The sequence below is a fragment of the Ambystoma mexicanum genome, chromosome 10 (assembly GCF_040938575.1).
Source record: "Ambystoma mexicanum isolate Mex_15411 chromosome 10, UKY_AmexF1_1, whole genome shotgun sequence".
Taxonomy (NCBI): Eukaryota; Metazoa; Chordata; class Amphibia; order Caudata; family Ambystomatidae; genus Ambystoma; species Ambystoma mexicanum.
The window spans coordinates 551,046,251-551,070,980 of record NC_090932.1 but is presented as its reverse complement, the minus strand read 5'-3'; the positions used below and the strand labels follow the sequence as shown (position 1 = coordinate 551,070,980).

General features: G+C 48.4%; 1 protein-coding gene across 2 annotated transcripts in view; it reads right to left on the bottom strand.

Annotated features, from left to right (window-relative positions):
- Positions 1 to 18,637: 18,637 nt before the first annotated feature.
- The window catches only part of D2HGDH (D-2-hydroxyglutarate dehydrogenase), a 1,571,200-nt gene continuing 1,565,107 nt past the window's right edge, over positions 18,638 to 24,730 (bottom strand). For both annotated transcript variants that reach the window (XM_069618127.1, XM_069618128.1), the window contains one exon: positions 18,638 to 19,446. In XM_069618127.1, coding sequence (XP_069474228.1) covers positions 19,184 to 19,446 — 263 coding nt within the window. In that variant the 3' untranslated portion in view covers positions 18,638 to 19,183. The remainder of the gene's footprint in view (positions 19,447 to 24,730) is intronic.

Here is a 24,730-nt window from a genome sequence, read left to right as displayed (position 1 = left end):
ATAAATAACCTGGCGGTATCTTTAACATTGCACCAAAAAGTGGTGCGTTTAAAATGAATGGGAAAATCCCATAGGAAATATTCCTGTGGAATATTTTGCGTGGTATCTACTGCCACCAGCCAGAAACTCGACAAGGGGGGACTGGACAGTGCCCCCTTGGAAAACAGACCCAGGGGCAATCGAATTACCCCTACCAGTACTTCCACAATATGATGGTTTGTACTGGTTCTGTTCCCAATTTGAGACTAGTAAAGCCAATGGTGACTTTACATGCCCTGGGAGACAGTAGTCAGTCCCAGGGTATGGCGACTATGTTTGGGGGTCACTATGACACCCCTGTGTTACTGCACTGAGGGTGCTGTGTAACACACATACCATAAACACATGAAGCCCTATGGAGTAAAAGACCCCATAGCCCATAAAAAACATTATATAGTCAAAGGACATTCTCAAATCATGCCTAAGAGTGGGAGAAAAAGAGTCTCACTCTTAGCAAGAGAAAAAAAATAAACCCCAAAAATCCAGCAAAGCTGCTGGGGGACTCACTAGGAAATTAGCCTTAACAGAGAATTCTCCCTAACTAGCCCTTCAAGAAGTCCAAAGTTTCTCCCCATTCTGCTGCAAATCGGCTCAAGTGGTCAGTGGCCGCAAACGTAGCCCACTCCAATGAGACAATCTCCCCCAGTTTCCTCAACCAGTCCTGCTCTGTTGGGATCATAGAGCTTTTCCACCTTTGGGCAAGGAGAGACATTGCCGTCAAGATAAAGACTACCTTTGCCTTATGCGGTCCTCCACCTTCTCCCCTCCCCGACTCCCTCCACCTTCCCGCCAGAACCTCGCGGGGGTCTTGACCCGTGCCTATTCCAAATGCCTGATCCAGTGCGCAAGAGATACTCTTCCAAAAGGGGCCAATGCTAGGACAATCCCACCAGATATGGGCTTCTGTTCCCTCCTCCCCACAGCCCCTCCAACATTCCCCAGAAGCTGTTGGGAAAATTGCCCGGAGGCGCGCCAGAGTATAATGCCAACCCATTTGATACTTATACCAGGCCTCCTGTAACTGGGCAGCCTTAGCCACCTTCGGGATCAATTTCCAGAGCCTCTCCCACTCCCCTCGTTCCATCTCCCCCCCCCAGAGCCCCTCCCACCTAGACATGTAAGGCCACTTCGTAGCAGGGCCAGCACTTCCCAGAAGCTTATAAAGATTTGAAATCAGCCCCCTGGATCCCTCGTTTGTCAGCAGGAACCGTTCAAACTGAGTCAAACCCTGCATTGCCGCCCTCCTGATCTCCCCAGACAACACCCAGTGCCTGATCTGGTAATATCGAAGCCGCTCCCCTTCGCCCACCCCGAACTCCCGCTTGCAGTCCTCAAAGGATTTCACTTCCTGACCCCGAAATAGGTCTCTGATGACCCCACACCCCCCACTTTCCCATTTCCGGAAGGCCCCCTTCTCCAACCCAGGGGCGAAGTCGCCATTGTTAAAAATGGGGGTGAAAGGTGACGAGAAAGTAGTGATCCCCAACTTCTCCACCGCCCTGTCCCAGATATCCACCAGTCCCTTAGTTATGACACTTAAGTACAAGTGAGCAGGCCTCAACCTGCGCAGGAGCCAGAGAGACTCTCCCAAATGGTGATGCGCTACCGCTCTATCCATCTTGACCCAATGCTTGTTGTACTCCGCAGAGAACCACTCTCGGATCACCCTAAGCTGTACCGCTTCATAGTAGCGCCTAAAGTCCAGTAGTGCTAAGCCCCCCACCCCCTTAGTAGCTGTCATGAGTCTTTTCGCCAAGCGCGGCGTCCTGCCCTCCCAAATGAATTCCTTCGCTGCCTTGTCCAGTTCTTTGAAGAAGGATGTGGGAACAGGCAACGGGACCGCTTGGAAGAGGTAGAGTAAGCGCGGGAGAACCACCATCTTTAGTACAGCCCCCTTTCCAAACCACGATATCTTTAGAGAGCCCCACTTCCTAAGATATTTTTTAATGGATACGAGAGCAGGGATATAGTTCGCCCCGTACCAGCCCGACAGCCGAGAAGTAACCCACACCCCCAGATACCGTATCCCACCAGGACTCCACTTGAACTCAGAGGAAGCCCTCAAAGCCCTTAACTCGTCACCCTGCAGTGACAAATTCATTATTTTGGACTTATGCACGTTCACCCTCAAGCCAGAGACCTCCCCAAAGTTGGACAACAAAGCAGTGCATGCCTCTATGGACACCGATGGGTTCGTCAGGGTGAGGAGCATGTCATTGGCGAAAGCCGCCACCTTATGCCGAGTCCCTCCAAAGGGGATTCCCTGGATATCCTTCGCTTCCCGAATTGCCACGAGCAGGGGCTCTAGATATATGGCGTACAGAAGCAGGGACAGAGGGCACTGCTGTTTCGTGCCGCGTCCGAGCCTGAAGGGCCGGGACATCGCGCTATTAATAAGCAGCCGTGAGGAGGGGGCTCTGTAATTCGCCCAGATCATGTCAAACCTTTGGCCTAGACCCATTCGCTCCATCACCAGAAACAGAAAGGACCACTCCACCCGGTCGAACGCCTTCTCGGCATCCAAGGCTAAAAGAATCGCCGACCAAGTGGGCGACTCTCCTAATATTATCGGCCGTTTGACATCCCTGCACGAACCCAGTCTGATCCTGTTGGCTCAGCTAAGGTAGATGCGCCTCTAATCGCTTAGCCAGAATGTTGGTGTAAATCTTTGCGTCAGAGTTTATGAGTGCAATAGGCCTATAAGAGGTACATTCCTCCGGATCCTTGCCCACCTTGTGTAAGAGAGTGATTTTAGCCTCCTCCATGGAAGGGGTGATACCGCCCACGGAGACAAAAGAGTTGAAAAGTTGAGTCAGGTGTGGAACCAGTATGGCAGAATAAGATTTGTAAAAGGAGATCGGGAAGCCGTCAGGACCCGGAGCTTTGTTGCTAGGGAGGGCAGCAATGAAAGCCGGCACCTCATCCTCCGTGATTGCCCTTCCCAGATCCTCCCCCACATCCCCGGAGAGACGCGGCAGAGGCAGGGCATCCAAGAAATTCTTCTGTAACTGAGTTACAGGGCCCTGGGATGTGTATAGGGCTTCATAGAACCCGGTTAGCCGGTCCCTGATTTCCTCTGATCCGGTGATTCTCTCCCCCCTTCCCCCTCAAGGCTGTAATTACGTTTCGTTCCCTGTTGCTGCTCAGTAGGCACGCCAGCAATGAGTCCACCTTGTTGGCCTTAGCGTACAGCTTGTGTCTGACCCTCAATATCGCGCCCTCCGCTTTCTTAATCCTCAGGAGTCTCAATTGTCCCCCAGCCAGCCTGTACTCCCTATATGCTTTCCTTGAGGGGTCCCCTTTGAGCCTGACCCTCGCAGCCTCCACCTCCCCCTCCAACTGGGCCTCCAACAACCGTAGTTGTTTATTTCTCTCTGCCTTTAGGGCAATGAGGTCCCCTCTCAACGTGGCTTTGAATGCATCCCATCTCGTGCTGAGACTTGTGTCCGTCTCATTGTTTCTGATGAAGAAGGCTTTGATGTTATTACCTATCTCCTCCCTAATCACTTTATCCCTCAGGAGGTCCCCTGGAAAGTGCCAGCTCCAAACCCCCGTCCTGCGCCTACCCAGCCGCATATTCATTTGCACCGCCTTATGGTCGGCAATTCCCATGGGGCCGGTCTCAACCCCCTCCACCCCTCCCAGTAAGCTAGCCGACACCCATATATAATCAATTCAAGATGGAGTTCGATGCACATCTGAAAGATAAGTAAATCACTCTTCCTCCCCCCTTAACACCCGCCACACATCCCTCAAACCTGCCTCCTTGAATCGTTCTTTCAGCCGTGGGGAAGCCACCGCTCCCCCCCAGCCCGCGTGTTGCGCCCGATCTAACCTCTTGTCCCAGGCCAGGTTGAGATCCCCCATTAAAATGACCTGCCCTCTTGCAAACTCTCCCAACGTAGTCAGTGTCTCCCTCAAAGTTATCCTGTCCCCGCGAAAATCCCTACATGGCGCCTCCGGGCGGAGGCGCTCAAAGACCCAATCTTTAGATAAGATATAAGGGAGGAGATTGCCAACTTTTTTGTGGAAAATACTGGGAGTGTTGACTCTGCGGGCACACTATGGGAAGCTTTTAAGGTGGTGATGCGGGGGGTGGCCATTGCTAAGTCAAGAGGGTTACAGGGTGGGGTTTTGGCTGACCTACAGAGGGCGGAAACTGAGCTGGAAACAACGCTGAAAAGCGAGGAGGTAGACACGGAGCAGGTACTCCAACTACAGCAACAATGCGCAGGGCACTGGGAAAGACTCTGCAATCTCAGTTATAAAAAATATGTCGAGAGGCAGCACGCAGGGGGAGACAAGACGGGCCGCCTTTTGGCCTGGCTTTACAAAAGCGAGACCCCTAAATCCCTGATCAGGACCATTATTAGGGAGGACGGAGAGGAGGTGGCCACGCAAGAAGGTGTTACCAAAGAATTTGTGGAATATTACAAAGTGCTGTATGGAGATGATGAGATAGGTGACCAGCGCATGATAAACGAAACGTTAGAAGACATAGGGCTGCCCAAGATAAGCGACGAAGAAAGGGAGGAGTTGGATGAGCCAACCACGTTGGCAGAATTAGAAGAGGTAGTAAAGCAGCTGCCCACTTGTAAGGCCCCAGGGGCAGACGGGTTCCCCAGCAAATTTTATAAAGTATACAAGGAGGAAATCCTCCCCCCCATGCTGGATATGTTGAATGAAGCGTTTGAGATAGGACGGTTGCCTGAGTCACTTCGGGAGGCGATTATAATACCGCTGCCCAAGCCCAATAGACCGGAGCACAGAGTTGGTTCCTATAGGCCCCTGTCGATGCTCAATCAAGACAGCAAGATCCTCACAGCTGTTCTTGCGAACCGATTGCGGAAAGTGATTGGTAAACTCATACATCCTGATCAGACGGGTTATGTCCCGAATAGGAATATTACACACAACCACAGGCGACTTCATCGGATAGTCGAGTGGGGTGTCAAAAACGAGGGTGAGATGGCAATAGTGTCTCTAGATGCGGTCAAGGCTTTTGACTCGGTCAAGTGGGCATGGCTATTGGCTGCTTTGGAAGGGTATGGAATGGGGCCGTGCTATGTCAGGTGGGCCAAGATGTTGTATAGTGAGCCGCTTGCCAGGGTCCGAACTGGAGCGGTGATATCCGAAAGATGGCAACTTGGCAGAGGCACCAGACAAGGGTGCCCCTGGTCCCCGATGCTGTACATCTTGGCCCTGGAGCCTTTGGCAATATACCTTAGGGCACAATACGAGACGATTGGCATTGAGGTGGGAGGGGAACAACACCTGATATCCTTGTACGCGGACGATCTGTTGCTATATTTACAACACCCAGAAGAAAACCTCTTATACATACTCGAAGTGATGGAAAGGTATGCAGAGCTGTCGGGCATCTCGATAAACCCCCAAAAGTCTGTTATGTTCCCATTGGGTAGATATAGGGGGATCCCTGCAGGAGGTCTGCCGGTGCTACAGGTACCGTGGGCAACGCGCTCTTTTCGCTATTTGGGCATAGATATATACCACACGGCGCAGGACGAACACAGACACAATACGGAAGTAGCCGTTGAGAAAATCAGAAACAGCATGCAGTTCTGGGCAAGATTGCCCTTAGCGATGATGGGGCGGGGGGCTATGCTCAAGATGGTAGTTCTGCCCAGACTATTGCATTACTTTAGCAATATCCCACACATAATACCCAAGAAGTTTTTTAGTAAATTGAACAGCATGTGTAGGGACTTCTTGTGGCACGGTACCCAAAATAGGGTGGCGTTCTGGAAACTTCAGAACTTTTACGAAAAAGGAGGTATCAGACTGCCCCATTTTGAGGTTTATTATTTGGCGGGACAGTTGCAATATGTGGCTAAGTGGCTCTCCGATGAAGTGACCCCTGAGCACAGGGTGCTTGGGCAGGACTGTGCCCCGTTTTATTTGAAAGAAATGATCTGGCTGTCCGAAACTGACATGAGGGGGCGCCCTGCGATGTTGAAGCTGGGGTGGAAAATTTGGCGAAGGGCTTGTCGCCTAATGGAGGTCCCATACCCGTGCCTCCCGCAGGTACCGTTGGTTGCTTTAACAGGAGGGGATGATCAGCTAAGGGCGATTGTTAGGAACTACTGGGAATCGGTGGGGCTGGCACCGCTAGACGATGTTTGGCAGGAGGGATCCATTAAGGAGTTTATAGAACTCAACGAAGAGGCGGGGCTACACACGGGGCAATATGTCACATACATTAGATTGGTGCGAATGATTAAGAGCACCTGGCCAGAAACAGTTCTGATAGAAGAACCAGATGCAGTCTTGGAAGCAATGTATGATATGTCTGAAGGGGGTCATGAGATCTCGAGACTGTACGAGATGGTGATGGCTAAGGTGGGTAGAGATTTGACGCATCTGAGACTGGACTGGGAGATGGAAGTGGGGGCCCCGATGGAGGACGGGATGTGGTAGCGTGCCCTGGGCTACCACAAAAAAGTATCTAGAAATGCCAGATTAAAACAAATTCAGCTGTATGTAACGCATAGGGCCTATATGACCCCCTTGAGGATATCCAAAACGCTGGCATACAAGTGTGTCCTAAATGTAACCTAGAAAACGCTGACATGACACATGTTTTGGTCGTGCCCGATTATTAGATGCTACTGGAGTGATGTGGCGCAGAAACTAGCTGATAAAGGGGTTACTCTGGTTATAGACACGGCTTGGGCCTGCTTACTGGGTGGGTTCCCTAGGCCGCGGAAACTCAAACATATTGAAAAACTAAGAAATTTGGCGTATGTGCTGGCGAAACGTAGGATCGCCATGGGGTGGAAGAAATGCCACAAACCCAAGGTGGATGTATGGTGGAAGGATCTACAGAAATGGGCTGAGGCTGAAACGGTGGCATGGCAAGAGGCGAGCAGCCGGGCTGTTGAGGGGGAGGTGGGCACCCTATTGGCCTGGAAGGCGCTAATAACAGAATTGTTTGAAGTAACATCAAACCCAAATGACTCCAGAGAAGACGAAACTCAGCCGCATGTGCCAAACACTGTAAGAGACGGACAAATAGGCTCACGGGGGGAGGGTGGGATAATGGGAGCAGTGACTACGATCACTTGATGTGCAATTGAACCATTATGATCATGCTGCTTGTTTGGTTTTCGTTGTTTTTGTTTGTATAAAATCAATAAAAGAAATTAAAAAAAAAAAGTTATCCTGTCCCGCGTTTGGACCATACAACGAAGCGATCGTGTAAGTGGCGCCCATGTATTCCCCCCTTACTATGATGAACCTCCTGTTTTTATCCCTCCGAGTGTCCTGGATTCTAAAGTCCATACCACTCCTGAATGCCACCGCCACCCCCCCTTTCTTTGAAGGACCCGACGCGAAGAGGATTTGCGAGTAGCCCCTCAGGCGCAGACGGCACTGACCTACGCACAACAAATGAGTCTTCTGCAGCGCCAGGACATCCAGAGCATGCATTCGTGTAAAGTTTTCTAGTTTCACCCTTTTGAGAGGAGAGTTTAAACCTCTCACATTAAGAGTTAGCCACTTGAAACCGAGATAAGGAGATACCCTTGCCCGGCGTGCCCTCCTCTCAGCGACCACCCCGACCCCCCACTGTTCCTCCAAAACCCCTGCCATACCCAGATATGCATATGGGCCCCCACCCCCGACCCCCTTCCCTAACCCCCAAGCCCGGAATCCCCAACTTCGGGCTAGAACTGAAACTCCCCCCAAAAACTCCCTCCCACCCCCTCTTCCCCCCAGCTTGTCCCATTGCAACTTGATCCCACATGTTTAACTCCATCCCCATGGCTCCATACGCAGCCCAATAGACCACCACCCCCAAGAAGAAATAAAATGACGAAGGCCCAACTAGTCACCCCCCCCCCGAATTCTGACCCCCCTCCCCCAGAGAACACCACAGGGGTGCCCCCCCTCCCACAGGGCCTCGCAGCGCCTTCCTTCTCCTGCCCCGCTCTCCCACAGAGGCCCACTCCCAAGTCTGCTCCCCTCCCTCAGGTCCCCACTTAGTCCCGGGGCACCCGCCCACCCCCTCCAACTCCGCTTCCAAGCCAATAATATTGGCAGCCTCCTGGACCGACGTCGCCCTTTTCTGAATCCCCTCCCATTTGAAAACTAGGCCAAAAGGAAAGGACCACCTGTATTTTATCCCCTTCTTTGACAGCTCTTTTAGAACAGGACCCATAGCCCTTCTTTTCACAAGGGTGCTTGCGGACAGATCTTGGAACAACAAAATCTCCCACCCTTTGTAAAGAACGGGATCGCTTTGCCTGGCCACACGCAACACCGCTTCCTTCTGACCATAACTGGCAAAAGCAACCACCACTTCCCGGGCTCTAGCGTTCGGACCAGTCTGAGCTCGACCAACTCTGTGAGCCCTGTCCAATATTATTGAGTTTGGGTCCCCCTCCCCCAAAAGATCCGCGAAAATGCGCTGGCATTCCTCCTTCAAAAGTTTGTCCGTTACCGACTCAGGGAGCTCCTTTATCCGAATGTTACTCCTCCGGGACCTGTTTTCCAAGTCCTCAAGCAATGCCTCCATGTTCCTTGTCGCAATGTCCAGGCGGTCTATGGCCTCGCTGTTGGCCGTAGTGTCCTTCACTGTGTCCTGGAGGCCCCTTTCCAACAGCCCCGAGTTGGGCTACTTCATGCCGGATTTCACCCAGCGCCGTATTAAGGTCAGATCGTATAAAATGAAACTGATCCTGGAAGGTTTGCGCTAGGGACTCCCTCAGGGCTTGCAATTCCCCCCTGAGGTCTTGTCTAGTCATCCGCTCTCCGTCCTCCTCCATCGCCGCTCTCCTGCTCTCCTTGGGTTGGCCGCCACTCAATTTATTAGAGTCTTTGCTCCCCATCGTGGGCCAGAGTAATGGTAGCGAACCGTGGGGTGCCTTGAAAGAGGACCCGGCCTTACCAGATTTCCGCTTAGGTCTGGAAGACATCCGTGTGGGGCCCAGGAGCGGCCCCTATTGTGCCTGGGAAGGAGATCCAATGCACCTGTCACAGCCAGGGAGTGCTTGAGGGCCCCAACCCCAGCCCGGAGCTCCCCCACAAGATGGAGGAGTCTTATTAACTCAGAGTCCCGCAGGCCGGCCCAGGCGGGAGAGCCGTCACCACGAAGGAAAAACCAGGGCTCCAACACCCCCGCAGGCGGACCCCCAGAGCGAGTCCCAGCCCAGGGGTGCCATACTCAGGTACCCACTCTCCTGCAGCACAGCATCCAGAATCAGTACAGCCCCCGCCCGGGGAGCAGATCCAATCAGCTGCAACACCGGACCTACCGCTCGGGGCGCCCCCCCAAGGCTGGAGCGCACCGGGGGTTGGGGGGAGTCCTTTCCTCAGGCTGCGCAGCAGTGCCCAATGCTACCGGCCGGGACCCGAGGGGGAGCCCGCTGCCGCAGGTCCTGATCACACAATTTTTGCCCACCCCCTCTACACTCACAGGGCCGGGCTGGTTAATGCCACCTCCTCCTCCTTTGGTCAACAGCTATTCCACGCTGGGAGGGGGCGAGACGTATTCCCACCTCCCCCTAATGTGACGTCCCAGGTGAGGGGTCTGCTCCACTCCGGCTCAGTCCCACAAGTCCTCCGGGTCTTCGGAGCCGCCTCCACCAAACTTACGGCGCCAAAGCCTCGGGCGGCCCCAGCGCCTGCAAAGATCGCTCCCGGAGGTCGGCCGCCAAGCGAGTCTTGGGCCATGTCGGGAGGGGGGGCCGACTCCCCCCGCAGCCGCCCACCCGGACCCCCGCGGGCAGCGCCAACCCGCCCCGGGGAAGGCCCGGCTCCTCCCGCGAGGCGGTCAGCCTCGTCTCCGCTCCTGATGCTGTGCGCCGCCCTTGCAGGGGGGAGACTGAAGTTGCGCCACCTCTCCCGCAGGTCTCCACCAACAGCTTCAACACCGGAGCCCGCTTGCCGATTGGGGGTGGTGGATCCTCCGGCAATTCAAGCACAGGGTACCGGAGCAGCCGTCGGCTCGTCAGTCGTTGCCGGCGGCCATCTTGGAATCCCTCAATGAATTTCTTTATGCATACTTCATAGTACCAGCTACTCTCAATACAAGCTGCTGTAAAATACACTTGCACACGTAGGAATAATTTACCACCATTAGTAAGTAAAACCTAATTCTTTTTATGTCATATTTTGGTGGGTTTCGGACAATAAATAGCACATTTTGGAGGCCATTTTTAAAAAAATGTCACGGGGGAGAACCCCCCCACACCCTCTTTGAGTAGTGTGGGCTCACGCACAGCGTGCGCTCGCTCCCAAATTCCACCTGGGAACTTACCACCCCACCAGCTTTAAAACTCACCAGCCGCCACTGCAGCATCCATTCCCTCCTTCCCACATCTTTGATCCACTCCAGAACCTCGGACCAATACACCTTGAATTTCGGGCAACCCCACCACATGTGCCAGTAGTCAGCTCTGTTCCCGCAACCATGCCAGCATAGGGGATTCACAGTAGGAAACATTTTAGATAGCTGCACTGGGTCATATTGCCCCCGGTGTAGTAGCTTCAGGCTATGGAGTTTGTATTGACAGGATATTGATGTTTTAAAGGCACTTCTACACATGAGTTGCCAATGATGTCTATCCAATTCCAGGCCTATATCCCGCTCCCACCTCGGTCGGAGACCCTTCACTGCGTACCTTGATGTTTTCAGCTAGGCACTATAGAGTAATGAGATGCGACCCCTCATTTCTGTACGCCTGTCTAGAACCTTTTCCACTGGGGTGAGGTCTCTTTGTATCTTTACCTTCCATTTCTCCACATTGAAAACTCCTTTCAATCAGAGGTATAGGAGCCCCGGCAACCTTCCAATACCTAGACTAGTTTCCAGCTCCTGGAAGCCTATGAATTTACCCCGCTCCCACAGTTGACCGACTCTGGAGAGTCCTGCTTCGAACCATTTTTGGTTAACTATCCAGCTCGGGTATCTTGTCCCATACCGGGGGGGGGGGCAGATTTGACTCATTTGGGAGGGCCATGAAGTGATTCTCCGCGTCCTGGCTCCCTTATTTAAAACATCAGAGTAAACCCCAGAAATGGGTGTTCCCAGATTCTCTGCGGGAGCTGGCACCCTAGGAATCCATTCCCCTACCGTTGCCGGGCTCATAGGTTGGCTTTCCAAGAACTGATTGCTTTTTGGGGTCCTCCCTCAGGTGTGGGACCGTTGCTCTGAGCTGAGCTGCCATGTAGAATAGCGTCAGGTATGGGAGCCCCACTCCCCCTTGGTCTTTCGGTATTATCAGTATATCGTAACCTACTCTGGGTTTCTGGTTCTGCCACAGGAACTGCATCATTCAGGCTTTGTCTTCTTTCAGGAGAGCCTCCGGGGCCCTGACAGGCAACATCTGAAACAAGTGCAGAACCCTTGGTAGAAGGTTCATTTTTAGGGCATTGAGCCTCCACATGCATGAGATCTGTCCCTTGGTCCATCGCGCCATTTTCTTAAACAGGGTGTTAAACAGAGGGGGTAGTTGGCATCCCACAAGTCTTCTCCTGGCCTGACTATGGTAACTCCCAGATATTGTATGCTTTCTAATTGAATTTCTAACCCCAACGGCCGGAGGGCATCAACACCCCTTTGGTCATCACCTGCAAAGGGAAACACAACTGACCTTTCTTTGTTCACCTTAAAGCCAGAGAAGAATCCGTATTCCTCAATTATTTCTAGGGCTGCCGGGGTTGAGGTCAGTGGGTTCATCAGGTGCAGCAAGACGTCCGCATTTAACCCCACCTTGAATTCCCTATCACTGACCCTGATCCCCTCCACGTATGGGGCCCTTCTAAGACGCTCCACCACCACCTCCATCGTAAGCGCAAACAGGAGTGGTGCGAGAGGGCAGACCTGCCTCGTGCCCTTCATCAAGTTGATGGGCCTTGACAATCTCCCATTGACCGTCACTCGAGCAACCGGGGAAGTGTACAATGCCCGTATCCCCTTCAGGAATCGGTCTCCCAAATTATATTTCTGCAAAACTCCACAAAGGAAGTCCCAGTCCACTCTGTCAAATGCTTTCTCGGCATCAAAGCAGATCAGCACTGGGTTGCCCTCTTTTTTTCACTGCGGCCTCCATCACATACAGTGTTTTACGTACTGTGTTGGCCCCGTCTTCCCTGAATAAACCCCACCTGGTCAGAATGGACCAGATTTGGCATGAGCCCCTCCATTCTCATGGGCAGAATCCTGGTGAAAATCTTAGCACCGGCATTTAAATGTGAGATAGGACAGTATGATTTACAGCTCATGGGGTCCCTTCACGCCTTGGGTATGACTGTTAATAGTGCTCTGCCAAACGAGGGGGTGTCTTCCCCAAGGCCAGGATGTTATTAAACAGTTTACGCATGTGCTGGGCCAAGCAGCCCACAAATGCCTTATAGAATGCTGCTGTGTAACCATCGTTGCTGGGGGCTTTCCCTACCTTTAGTCCACTAATGGCTCTCAATACCTCTTCCTGTGTGATTGGTTTTTCCAAGACCACAACCTCACTTTACTGGAGAGTTGGGAGGAAGACCTCCCTTAGGTATCTGTCAAGCACCCCTCCTCCACCACCCTCTGTTTTCCGTACAATTGCTCATAGAATGTGGGAAATTCCTGGGTAACTTTGCTTGTCGTGGAATGTAGTTGTCCCCCAGAGTCTACAACTTCGGAGACCCACCTGTCTGCTCTCTGCCCCCTGAGCCTCAATGCCAACAAAGTGTCCGCCTTGTCTCCCTTTTCGTAATATCTCTGTTTAAGAAACTGTAGGCCTGAGACCACCTTCCCCACTTCAAATTCCCTCAGCTCGTGTTGTTTCTCTCTTGCCATTCTCAGTTTGTTATCGTCCTTCTTCCCTCCGTCTGGTACCTGGGCTTCCAGCCTGCGGATCTCCCCCCTCAATTTCTCTATTCGGTGGGTCCTAACCCTCGTCTTGGATGTGCCCTCCCTTGTCAGGTGGCCCCTCCATTTGGCCTTAGCTGCCTCCCAGACGTACCATAGTCTACCTCTCCAGTATCATTAAATCTAAAGTAGTCTTCTATACCCTCTCTCATTACTTTGGCGAAGGCCAAGTCCTTTAGTAAGATATCGTTGCAGCGTCATAGTGATTCTCTCTGTCTGAGGCCTGTCAGCACCACACCCATGTCGACCATGTCATGGTCTGACCAGCTGATGGGACTAATTTCACTAGTCTTTACTCTCTGGATGTGGAGATGGTGCACAAACCAGTAATGAATCCTCATCGGGACCCGTGGACTGGGGAAAAGAAAGTGAAACCTCTTGTGGCTGGGTGGCACTCCCTCCAAACATCAATTAAACACTGATCAGTCATATATCCGAGGAGGACTCCCTGAACTTGCGTGTCACCACCTCCCAATTTACGTTGACCCCCACTGTTATCCATGGGCTGATCTGCCCACACGTTAAAATCCCCTCCAAGCAAGAGAAGTCCCACCGTTCGGGTAAGTATCTCTCCCATGACTCCAGGTAGGAACTGGGACTGACCTGTATTCGGGCAGTATTCTGTAGCAAAGGTCATCTGAACTCCCTCCATCATCCCATAAGCCACCAAGGCCCTTCCCTCCTCCAAACCTGTGATTCACCTATACGAATCCTCAGATTAATGAGGATACCCACTCCACCTTTCTTGGTAGGCCCTGATGCCCATCTAGAGCCCATGGGATGCGCCTTTCCTCCCCCGGGATCAGCCTCGTCTCCTGGACCATCAACACATCCAAACCACCGTTTTGAAATTCCCTGCCCAGCAAAGATCGCTTAGTGGGGGTATTCAGGCACTTGACATTTAAAGTACCCATCGTAAGTGCATCGGCTTGGACCCCTGCGTCAAGTCGCGCCATTCTGGAGATTGAGAAGTGTCCTGACCACTCTATTCTTATTGACCCTCAAAATTCAACTGTTCCTGGACTGTCCCCCCTCCCAATTCTCTCCCCTCCTTACCTCCCCATCCTTTACCCCACCATCCCCTTCCCCCTTTTCTGCTTCTCCTCCTTTCCACTCCCCCCCAAACCCCCAGTCCGTCCCGTCCGGCGATCCCCTCCTTCCCTGCGAGACGCCCACCTTGTGATGGGCCATCAGAGGTGACCAATGCTTCGGCCATCGTCTCCCCTATAATCTCCCTTCCCCTCGTCTGCATGTAAACTTTGCAGCCCCCCAGGGACCTGTTATTCATTTCAGTCTGCATTTCTCTACCAGGGCCTCAGTCTTATTTTGCTGTCAGCAGAGAGTTCAGCTTCTTATGTTTCCTGCCCCCAGACATCCTTCTCTTTACACTGGGGTTCCCTTCCTGGCCTTGCTCCATTGGTATTCCACTCATCTCTTCTTCGGGGCCTGCATTCGAGGTTTCCTCCTTTAGGACCTGTAAAACCTGTTGTGCCTCCTGGACACTTGTGATGCAGTAGTCCACTTCTCCTCTTTCAAGGTCATTGCAAAGGGGAAGGACCAGCGGTATCTGATACCCTTCTCCGTAAGCCATTGCGTCAAATGGCAGCAGTCTCTACGTCTGGACAGGTAAGAGCTGATAGGTCCTGAAATACTTTGACCGTGTCTCCCTTGAATTGAATGCTGCCCAGGCGCTTGGCTTTCTCAAGCACTTCCATCTTTTCCCTGTACCTCAGGAAGTGGACCACTATCGACCTTGTGCCCCTACCGCCTCCACCGCCACCTCTGTGGGCCCTCTCCAACTGCACATCCTTCCCTCCATCTCCAATGAAGGTGGAGTTAATCTATCCTTGGAACTTCCTTCCTACTTCTGCGGCCATCTCTCACTTCTGCTCTTTTATCCAGAGAATGCGTAGGTTGTTGCAAAGCTCCCTGTTTTCGAGGTCATCCCGTTTCAGTAGCGTATCTTCTTCCTGGGACTCGAGGTCTTTTAGCCATGCCTTATACTTCATATCTAGAAGGTCGACCTGCAGATGGTTATTTTCCATCCCTTCCATTTTATCTTCCAGTTTGTCAACCCTTTCCTTGAGGTCGCATATTGATGCTTGGATGTCAGTCTGGATGGCCTTGATTTCCTGGAAAATGTCTTTCAAATCGTCCCTGGTCAGGGTCTGTTCGTCACCGCCCTCAGCCATGATGTCCTTTGTATTTGGGGTGCCGCCCGGGTCCACCCCTAATTCCCTCCTAAAACGCTGTAGGATGACTATCCCTGACTCTGGGCCCCTCTGCTGTGGGGTCTGGCCCTGATGTCTCTCCAGTGTGACTAGGTATTTCTGGACTGCCCTGGGTCAGGTCCTGCGCCTGATCCTGCTCTGTCCCGCTGAGCCGGATCCTGTGTGGTCTCTTCCTTGATCACAATGTATTCCGGTGCAGTGAGTTCAATTGTCGCCAGTGGTGGCCTCTCCCGCCACTCCTACAGTGCTTCCTTTTTATGGAGGGGTTTCCCCCAGTGCCTGTATTCTTTAGGGTGGGGGAGGTGTGCCGGCCCTAGGGACCAGAACATGTGTGGCTGTTGGCCCTGCGGTTTGGGGCAGGAGAGGTCTGTTCCTTAGTTGCTGGTGGGCCTATTGCGCCCCTCGGGCCACCCCCACCACCAGAGGTGGTTTATGGCTGGTCTTCCCCTACTTCCTCTCCCTAGTGGGTTTCGGTGGTGCAGGTTTTACCTCCACACTTCTATCACTGTGACAGGAGGCTAGTCCCCAGTCTGCTTTGACCTCTCGGGCCCAGGGGAGCTCCTCATCTCAAGTTTTGTTTGTGTTCAAGAATCCCAGCTGTCTCTATGTTCTGAGCCACTCTGCGATGGTCTCTTGACTTCCCGCTACTGCTGGGCTGCTGGATTACCCAAGGCTCCTGCCTCAATGCTCCCTATGCCCATTCTGGCCTACCCATCTCCGCCGCCGGCGGGGGCTCAATACACCTCCGCCCTGCCCCGAGTGCACACCTCTGGTCGTCGCTGCTCCCGCCACGTGAGAGATTGGGCCTCCCCATGTACTGCTGCTGATGGGCTGAGCTGACACTCCGCCTGACTTTGGGCTAGATTCTGGTAGAGCGGTCACCCCGCTCAGACTGCTCTGGATTACTTGCGGCTCCTGCCTTTATGCTCCCAAGGCCCGGCCTGCTTGTGTCCACCACCGGTGGGGGGTGTGTTATATGTCGCAACCCTGCACCTGATGTATGCTGATCACTGTTGCTCCTGTTATGTGAAGGAGTGCTGCTTGTGGTGTTGGGGGGAAGCCACTATCCCTCTAGACAGACGGCGTGTGGCACAGCTCCTTCTCTACACGGCCATCATGGTCCATGCGCCCTGGTGGTCTCGGCGGTGGGTCTTTCTCACTTTAAATCCCTTGGATTGTTTATATTTCACACTGTGTCTGGCAGGGTATTCTGCACCCTTTTTGGTCGATTCATACAACAACTGGTGTGGCCTCTGCTGCGGCCTCTGGCTTCTGCTCAGGTTCCCGTAACCGGCTTTCAAACTTAATTCTACAAGGAAGGGAGATAGAGAAGGCTTCTGTTTTTATTCCCATTGGCCTTTAAATAAGAAATATTTTCAAACACAACCAATAGTCCAAATGAAGCCAGTGCAGACATTTCAGGAGACAATGATGTAACCAGGAGCTCATGAGGGTCCAACAATATCTTAAAGAGTCCTTAAATGTGTTCTCTTCAACATGGGTCTCCACAACAGAGACTGAATGGCCAGAATAAACATATGGGGATAGTGGCAGCCCTGGCACATACACCTCTGCAGGAATACCGTCTGAGAGCAGGCCACTAGCTGCTGCATGCACTCACAGATGTGTACATAGTGCTTTGAACAGTGTAAGCAAGAAGGGCTGAAACTAATGCTTGGGAGGGTATGGGCAAAATATTTGCAACCTGCCCGCCAAATGCTTTCTCAGCTTTAATACGAACCACTGCAGCTGGTTACAAGCAATCCTTGTAAAGGTGGATATTTTCTAACAATTCCTCTATGTGGTCATGGCACTCCTTGGTGAAGCCAACCTGATTAGAGTGCATAAGCTTCAAAATCAAGTCATCGATCCTCAAAGCAAAGATTTTAGAAAGGAGCTTTATATCTATTATTTATATAACAAAGACATTAGTGGAAACTACAAAAGCATGTAGGAGGTCGGTTTGTTTTGGGGATTACCAAGATGACAGCCTCAGTTATATTATTAGGAAAACCCCTATGCACACATACCTGATTGGACAGCCTTTTCATAACCAGGAAAATTACATGACTGAATTTTTAATCAATTTCCACTGGAAATCTGGCCAGACATGGACACTAATTTACTTTCATTAATTTAGAAGCAGCTCAGATTTCCTCCTATATTAACTGTGAATCGAGAAATTATCTTTAAGCCACAACAATGCATGGAATATTAGACTTTACGGACACCCCATTAATCACTCAATGTAGCCAATGCCCTTTTTCTACTTAACTTTTGGTAGATGTGCTGCCAAAAGCAGACTGGCCCTATCTGAATTCACATAAGCCTTGTATGAAATAGTCTATTTCCAGATCCACCTCCTGAGACAACAAGCAATTCAGCCCACATCACATTTCCCTAGGGGATGTTTGGTTAGCCTCTGTTGAATCGACTACACAGAAAAATTTTACATCTTTTAAAAAAGCTTCCGATTTGATGACTCTCCCCTCCTCTTTTTCTCACTTAAGACGTAAAGCTACTAATGTCACCCCTAACAGATATTTAAATGCATACCAAAACTCAAAATAGTCAGAGTTCACATTGTCCTCTTCAAATACGTCAAGAGCCAATTCAGTGTTTTTAACAAAGCCATAATCATCATTTAGCAGGTTGGTATTCAGCCTCCAGGCCCTCATCCCATCTTCCCCTGAAAAGAGATCAAATCCAACACAAGGGATATTCAAGCACGATCTGAAATGACAATATCACCCGCTGCTGCATCCAAGACCATATGTGATGAATTGTGAGACATCAAGAAATAATCAAATTGAGAGTGGGAAATGTGCCAGTTAAAGAAGACGGTAAGGTCTTTGGGTAGAGAATTGTGTAGAAGCAACTGGTCTTCTAGGTTGTAGGAATGCTTGAAAGTTACCACCTCTACAGAAACCCAATGGTCTTATATAGACTTCTTAACTGACATCAATTACTGGATATTGGGCCGAGTGAAAATTTCCATTTAACAAAAACCATGTCCTTGACAGTTTATTTATCCTAACATCGTGAACAACCAGAAATCACCTGTCATGGAGTTAATTGCACAGATGGAGAAAAGAATATTTTTAACCACAGTAAAGTCAGTCATTTTTATTCCAAGAGAGAAATATTGGCTGCAGTGTAGATTCCCTATAAAACAACTCGCTCAGAAATTGCCTTGTAAATTGACAGGAATTGACCTAAAACTTTTCTTCAGTCCACCTGCTTTGTGAGCAGACCATGTATGGACTGAAATCCTTATTACATCACCTCTAGAACAGTTTTAGAATACAGGGATGTCCTGTGTCTGACTCTGCAAGAAGCCATTGGGTGATCTTTGCCCCGTAACAAACTCAGGCCTATCTACATTATCTGTATAAGAAATATCAGAACTACACACAAGCAATGGTATTAATAATGTTTTTCTCATTTCTCTCTCCCATATAAACGTTGCCAGAAAAAAACACTCAAACTATTGTTTGCCTGAATAAATATGTTTTATTAATATGAATTTAAATGATATAAAATGCATGTTTCTATTAATAAGAAGCGATTCAGTTAAAACATTTTTCTTTTGTCTTATGAACTGGGAACCATCAGTTTTTCTGCAAATCATTTTCTAGGAGATTTCTTCTGCCTAATTCTAGGTTTGCAGTTTTAAAGTTCTTCATGTAAATCGCCTGACCTACACTGATAATGGAAAGGGAACAGGCAGTTTATCACATATATGCAACTTGCAAGTTGATGTTGCACTGTTTGCATTGATGTAAAATAAATGAAAATGGCATTTACCATGTTATAAAAGGAACCAGATTTAGGTTGAACAAGAGCTGAATCATGTAGTGATGGCTGGACATTTTGGAGCTACCTAACAAAGTCATGTCTTAGGTATTCAAGCCTAGTCAAAGCTTATTGGCGCAACTACTGAACGTATAGTGAGCATCAATCAGACTGGTTGTTACAACACCACCGCATGGGATGAGTGGCCATGGCTTGACAACAGAATCATGTGAAGAAAATCCTAACCAGATATGTCTGGCAGAACTTTGTATGGATTGAGGATGCCTTTTGGGTCCAACAGAGATTTGAGCCGGTGCATAAGGAGGACTGCATTTTCTGTCTTGCTGTAGTGGATGTGCTGCCTCTTCTTGAAGCCTAGGCCATGCTCTGCGCTGATGCTGCCACAATGCTTCTCTGTCCATTGATAGACAAAGGGCTCAATGGAGGACAACAGAGCATGATCATAGGCTGGAGAAGTTACATTCAGGTGCAGGTTTCCATCACCTATAAAAAGAAATGACAGGAATCAGTGAGTGGCCACGGTCGAAAGATAACCTGGGACTTGCTACAGAGAGTGATTTGTGGGTTAGCTAAATTACAATCACAGAGGCAAGTTGGAAAGAGATTAAAGGCTACACACATCTTAATTCTATATGTCTAAAAAATAAACTAGATGTAACATAGTATTGCAGAAATCAACACCACTTAAATGTGGTGGCACAGGGTGCTGACTAAAGACTTAGAATTTAACAGTCTGAAAAGTCAAGCTAATATGTACCTATCAAAGAGGATTAGCACATCAAGATCCAAGCAGAATGACACATTAATAAACCTTAGAATAATTATTTGGAAAAAATCGACCTCTCATTTACTCTGACAGCTGACCGGCAATTCACTCTAATATATCACGCCCCTCCGCATTGATAAAGCCATTTCCTATAGCCTTTCACCAAAACAATTTCAGAAAATAGAAATAAATGTAAGCTTCATTCTCTTTAGTGATGGCACAAACAAGTACAACACAATATAATGATGGTAGCATCTATTCACCAGGACATGGTAAATGGTGCAGAATCTCTGCTTTTTACAAGGGCAAAGAGTAAATAGGGCAGAATCCCTGCTGTTTACAAGGACAAAGGCTAAATAGTGCCCAATCTCTGCTGTTTACAAGGAGAAAGGATACATGATGCAGAATCTCTACTGTTTACAAGGATGAAGAGTAAATCGTGCAGAATCTCTTCTGTTGACCAAGGCAAAGGGTAAATGGTGCAGAATCTTTATTTGTAGAATCTGTGCTATTTACAAGCACAGCGTATAAATAGTGGAGAATCTCTACTATTTAACAGGAGCATGGCTAAATAGGGCAGAATCTCTACTACTTATCAGGACGAAGGGTAAATAGTGCACAATGTCTGCTCTTTCACCAGGACAAAGGGTGAATAGTGCATGTTCTCTATTTTGTACAAGAACACCAGAGGAACAACTCTGACAGGGTCTCAGATGGAAGCTAATCAGCAATATCCATTGACTACAGCATAATTTAGTCTGCACAGTAAGAAAACAAAAACTGCAAACATCTCTATGGGTGCAAATTTAGGTTTATACCCCCATTGCTAAAGTTAAAGTGGCAGTTGCACCCTCGCTTAAACCGGGCCCCTCTTAATGGCCCGAAAACCACGGATAAACTGTCAAGCATTTAAGTGATATAATCAGTTTGTCAAATCCAGGAAATCTGGCAGTACCTTGACCCCTTGGCCTTTCCTCATCGGTGAGCCTGTGCAGTCCTCATCACGAAGCTCCAGAAGCATTGCTCGGCAGACATTTCAAGGTTTTAAAAAACAATCACATGATGTAAAGGTGCATCTTGGGATTGCTCTAAATAGCTATGAATTATCCTTTGTCTTTGCAAATAGACACTTCCTATAATGATGCATACTGCTAATTGCACACCCGAATACATGACATTTTAAACTTCAAGCACAGTCCCCTTATTCTGAATTGGGGGTAGGGACCCTTGATGCCCAGCTGGCTGTAAACCATTCCCCTTTTGGATTTGTACAAGTGCTACACCCATTGGGATGCATACAGCGAAATGTGGAGCAAGATTCTGAGCTCCACTAAGACAAGCGAATCAACCTGGTTCACAAATGTAGAATTATTACTTTTGTGGATCGCAAGGCTGGATTAATGGCTGCACACTGAAAATATCACAGAAAATGAAGGGAAGGTTGTGGGATTGGCATACAGGAACTACAATGATAGTGTGCTAATTGATAAACTAGTAAATTCCAGACTTTTATTAGATTACTTGAGACTTAGGTTGGTTTCGGGTTTTGAAAGAAAGCGCCTAGATGCCCATTGGCTTGGTGCGCTATATAAATCACAAAACAAATACAATTATTAAAAATGACCTTGACCAAATGTACCCACCTCAGTTACGCTCTCTGTACTTTAAATTTAACTTACACATTTTTCCTGTGTTTTCCCTGCTGGCAAATAGAAAAGAGCAGGAATGGATAACCAGCTTTGCTCGTGTCATTAGGGCCAGGTGGAAACTGTCATACTCTTTTTCAGGGGTCGAAATTGGGATTCCTGGATCAGGAGCTAAAAGTAGCTCCTGGGTATCATGCTTTTTTGAGACTAGGATTCATTTCTTCTGACCAGGCGCTATTCAGTTTTTAATTTAGTTTTGCAAATGCATTTTATAGGTGTCCTTGCGGGACTCCTACTTTCTGAATTCTAGGCGTTTCTGCACTCCTTGCCAGCAACGGATTTGGAAACCACAAAGATCTGTTGTCTAGATCTGTATGTCAGTGCTCATAATGTATTGGGCTCTGTGAGCATGAGAAGTCTGGGTTTTGGTTAGATGCACTTTGCATGTCCAATGATCTGAACGTACCCCTAGCTGCGCGAGCAGAGAAAATAAGTCACTAGGGCATCACATTTTTAATTCAAAGCCACAAAATATATTTTCACACTGAAAGGTGTCTAAATCAAGTATTTTACAATGGTGTTATGCCAGTCATGAAAAATGGATTTGATGGCGGCCATACAATTCCTATTCATATTCCAATGGATTTCAATCAAGCAGCATCAATCCTCACTGTAACGGATATTAGTGAATACGTTCAGGCAGATGTGCAGTTTCATCATGAATTATGTTATACTGTGTACTAGTCACATTGAATTAAAACATATAATGCCATGCTGTTATAAATGTTGTACCACTATTTCATACTTTAAATGGATACCAAATCTAGCAGTGTAATGTTATGTTACATGAGATCTTGCAAACAATGAAAGTTGGACGAGCAAATGGAAGTAGCTGGAGACATTGAGTGAAGTGTTATACTTAGAGGCAGCAGTGGTGGCCAAAGAGGGAGGCTGAGCCTACCCCAAAATCACAGGTAATCAAAACAGTAGAGTTGATATGGGCTCGTGGTGCCTATGAAGTGCAGCATTTGTTGCCTGCTAATTAGCACCATAAATCTCCAAACGAAACCACAACAGGTTTTGCAGTTTGGGCAGTAACTTTTTCCTTCTAACTTTTTTCGGTGGGGTAAGGCACAAGTAAGTAACTTCTGTCGGATCCAGCAGCTCATTCATTTCCTAGAAACAGGGCGCAACGATAGTCATAGGTGCTTGGTGAGTTTTCAGGGACTAGATGCTTCCACAGCTCCACGGCAAGCTTATGCTTGTCTGTGCTCTGAGCTCTGCTGCCATATAGTGGCCAATTATGAGAAATGCACTGGAATACAGCAGGTGCATTTAGTAGTGCTTGCTAATGCTGGAAAAAAGATTACCAGGCACTGATTAAGGGCCCTAGGAGCTAATTAGCGGCCAGCGCCTGGCAATTTCGAACCCTGTTTTTGTTCCTGTGCCCTCCCTATTTCCATGTAAGATCACGTTGGCTAGTCCACAACACTAAAACAAAAACCATATCAGATTGCTAAAGTATGCTAATCATTTTGTAGAACCACTGAACTAGAGTTTGCACAATATGGGGGTCAGCTAGAATATTTGAGGGGTATGGAAAATTAGATGGATGATTTTCAATTATAACATATCATGAAGTTGGACTGGCCAATACCATCCAATCTGGATGCCGAGTCTATGGCTATACATTTAGACCATGAGACTCATCTTTATTTTATTTTGAGGTGTTATTTCGTAAATGCTTTTAAACCGCGTGAAAGTACGTTTTAAATGTAATGTGTTTATAACTTGCACTTGATATACTTAAGGTGACCAATATATATATATATTTTTATTATAGTGCGGCAGTGGCCGCACTATAGTAAAGAGGATCATCAAGTTCCATGGGAAACTGAAAAATGAATTGCTAATAGGTTTTGACAGATTTGGTGGACATTTTGCAAACATAATTGTTGTCAGGGGTCCCCCCCAGACTGGACATTCTTGGAAAGATCTGTTAAAAAGAAAAACAGTTATTAAGAAAGTTAAAAAAAAAAACACTGTTGCAGTCTAGTCCCCATTCATTTTCCCATAGAGAAAAGGTCCCATTTTTGCTCCAGCACACAACCCAAACCGCTGGACAGAATTGAACCAGGTACGAAACAACTTGAGCACTAAGCGTTGACTCGATTTCTGGGGGGGGGCGTCGAGGGGGAATCTGGGGTTATTCCATCCAGTAGTAGTTAATATATGTGACTGATAAGGGGGTGCCTCCTTCTCCCAATATTATAGCTATATCTCCCATGGTGCTTTGCAGAAAAGAGGCTGACAGGATTTCCCCCCCAAATTCTATTGCTAATAACTTTTTAATTTCCTGGATGGATTAGGATGAAATTATCCAAACAAAACGTTTGTCAAAGAAAATAAAACTTTGCAGTTTTCAACCCATCAATGTTACCATAGAGAAAAAGTGCAGTTTTTGAGCAGCCATAGCGGGGAAAAAGCTGGGCAGATTTAGGCAAAATAAAAAAAGATCTTGGGCACAAAGCGTTGACTTGGGATAAATCCATTGAGAAGTTTGGATAACATTTGACAGAGAAGGGGGTGCCTGGTGTTCCTTAAAACCTATATATCAGCATTGGTGTTTTTTTTACATTAGAGGCTGAGCAAGGTTAATAACTTTTGACTTGCTTGGAACCACACGTTAGAAATTTTAAAAGTTATTAAGAAAACATAAAAACGCTGTTTTCAGCCTACTTGCATTAATTTTCCCTCGCAAAAAAGTACAGTTTTTGAACAGCCGTAGCGTGGAAACCACTTGGCAGATTTGGACCAAATAAACAATTTGGGCACAAAGCATTGACTTAAAGGAATGGTTCGCCCAAAAATGTTTATTGCAAAAAAAAGATGGGCAATAATAAAAAAAATAGATAGGGACTTTAAAAAAAAAGTGCCAATGTAAAATTTTGAGCAAATGAAGCTCAAAATTTACAAAAGAAAGCACATGGGAGCATCCATTTTGTGAAATCGATGCCCGCCTGTGCTTGCTTTTGCGGCACTAATGAAGGAAAAGCCAGCCAGCTGTAGTAAACCAAAGCTACCACTGGGTGGCTTTTCCTTCATTGGTGCCGGGACTCGGAGGACGCAGACCGGAGACTACAGGCAGAAAAGCTGCAGCTGCATCTCGGTAAGTGCTATTTATTTTTTTAAAAAAATAAGCACTAGCTCCGTTTCTTTTCCTACGTTTTCCAGGCTGAAGGAGCCCGGAAAACTTAGAAGTAAAACTGCAGCTTTAAAAAGCTTTTGAAGCTACAGCAAACATAAATACAACGTTATTGTGTTTGAAAATGCTGCGGTTTTTCTTTCTAAGTTT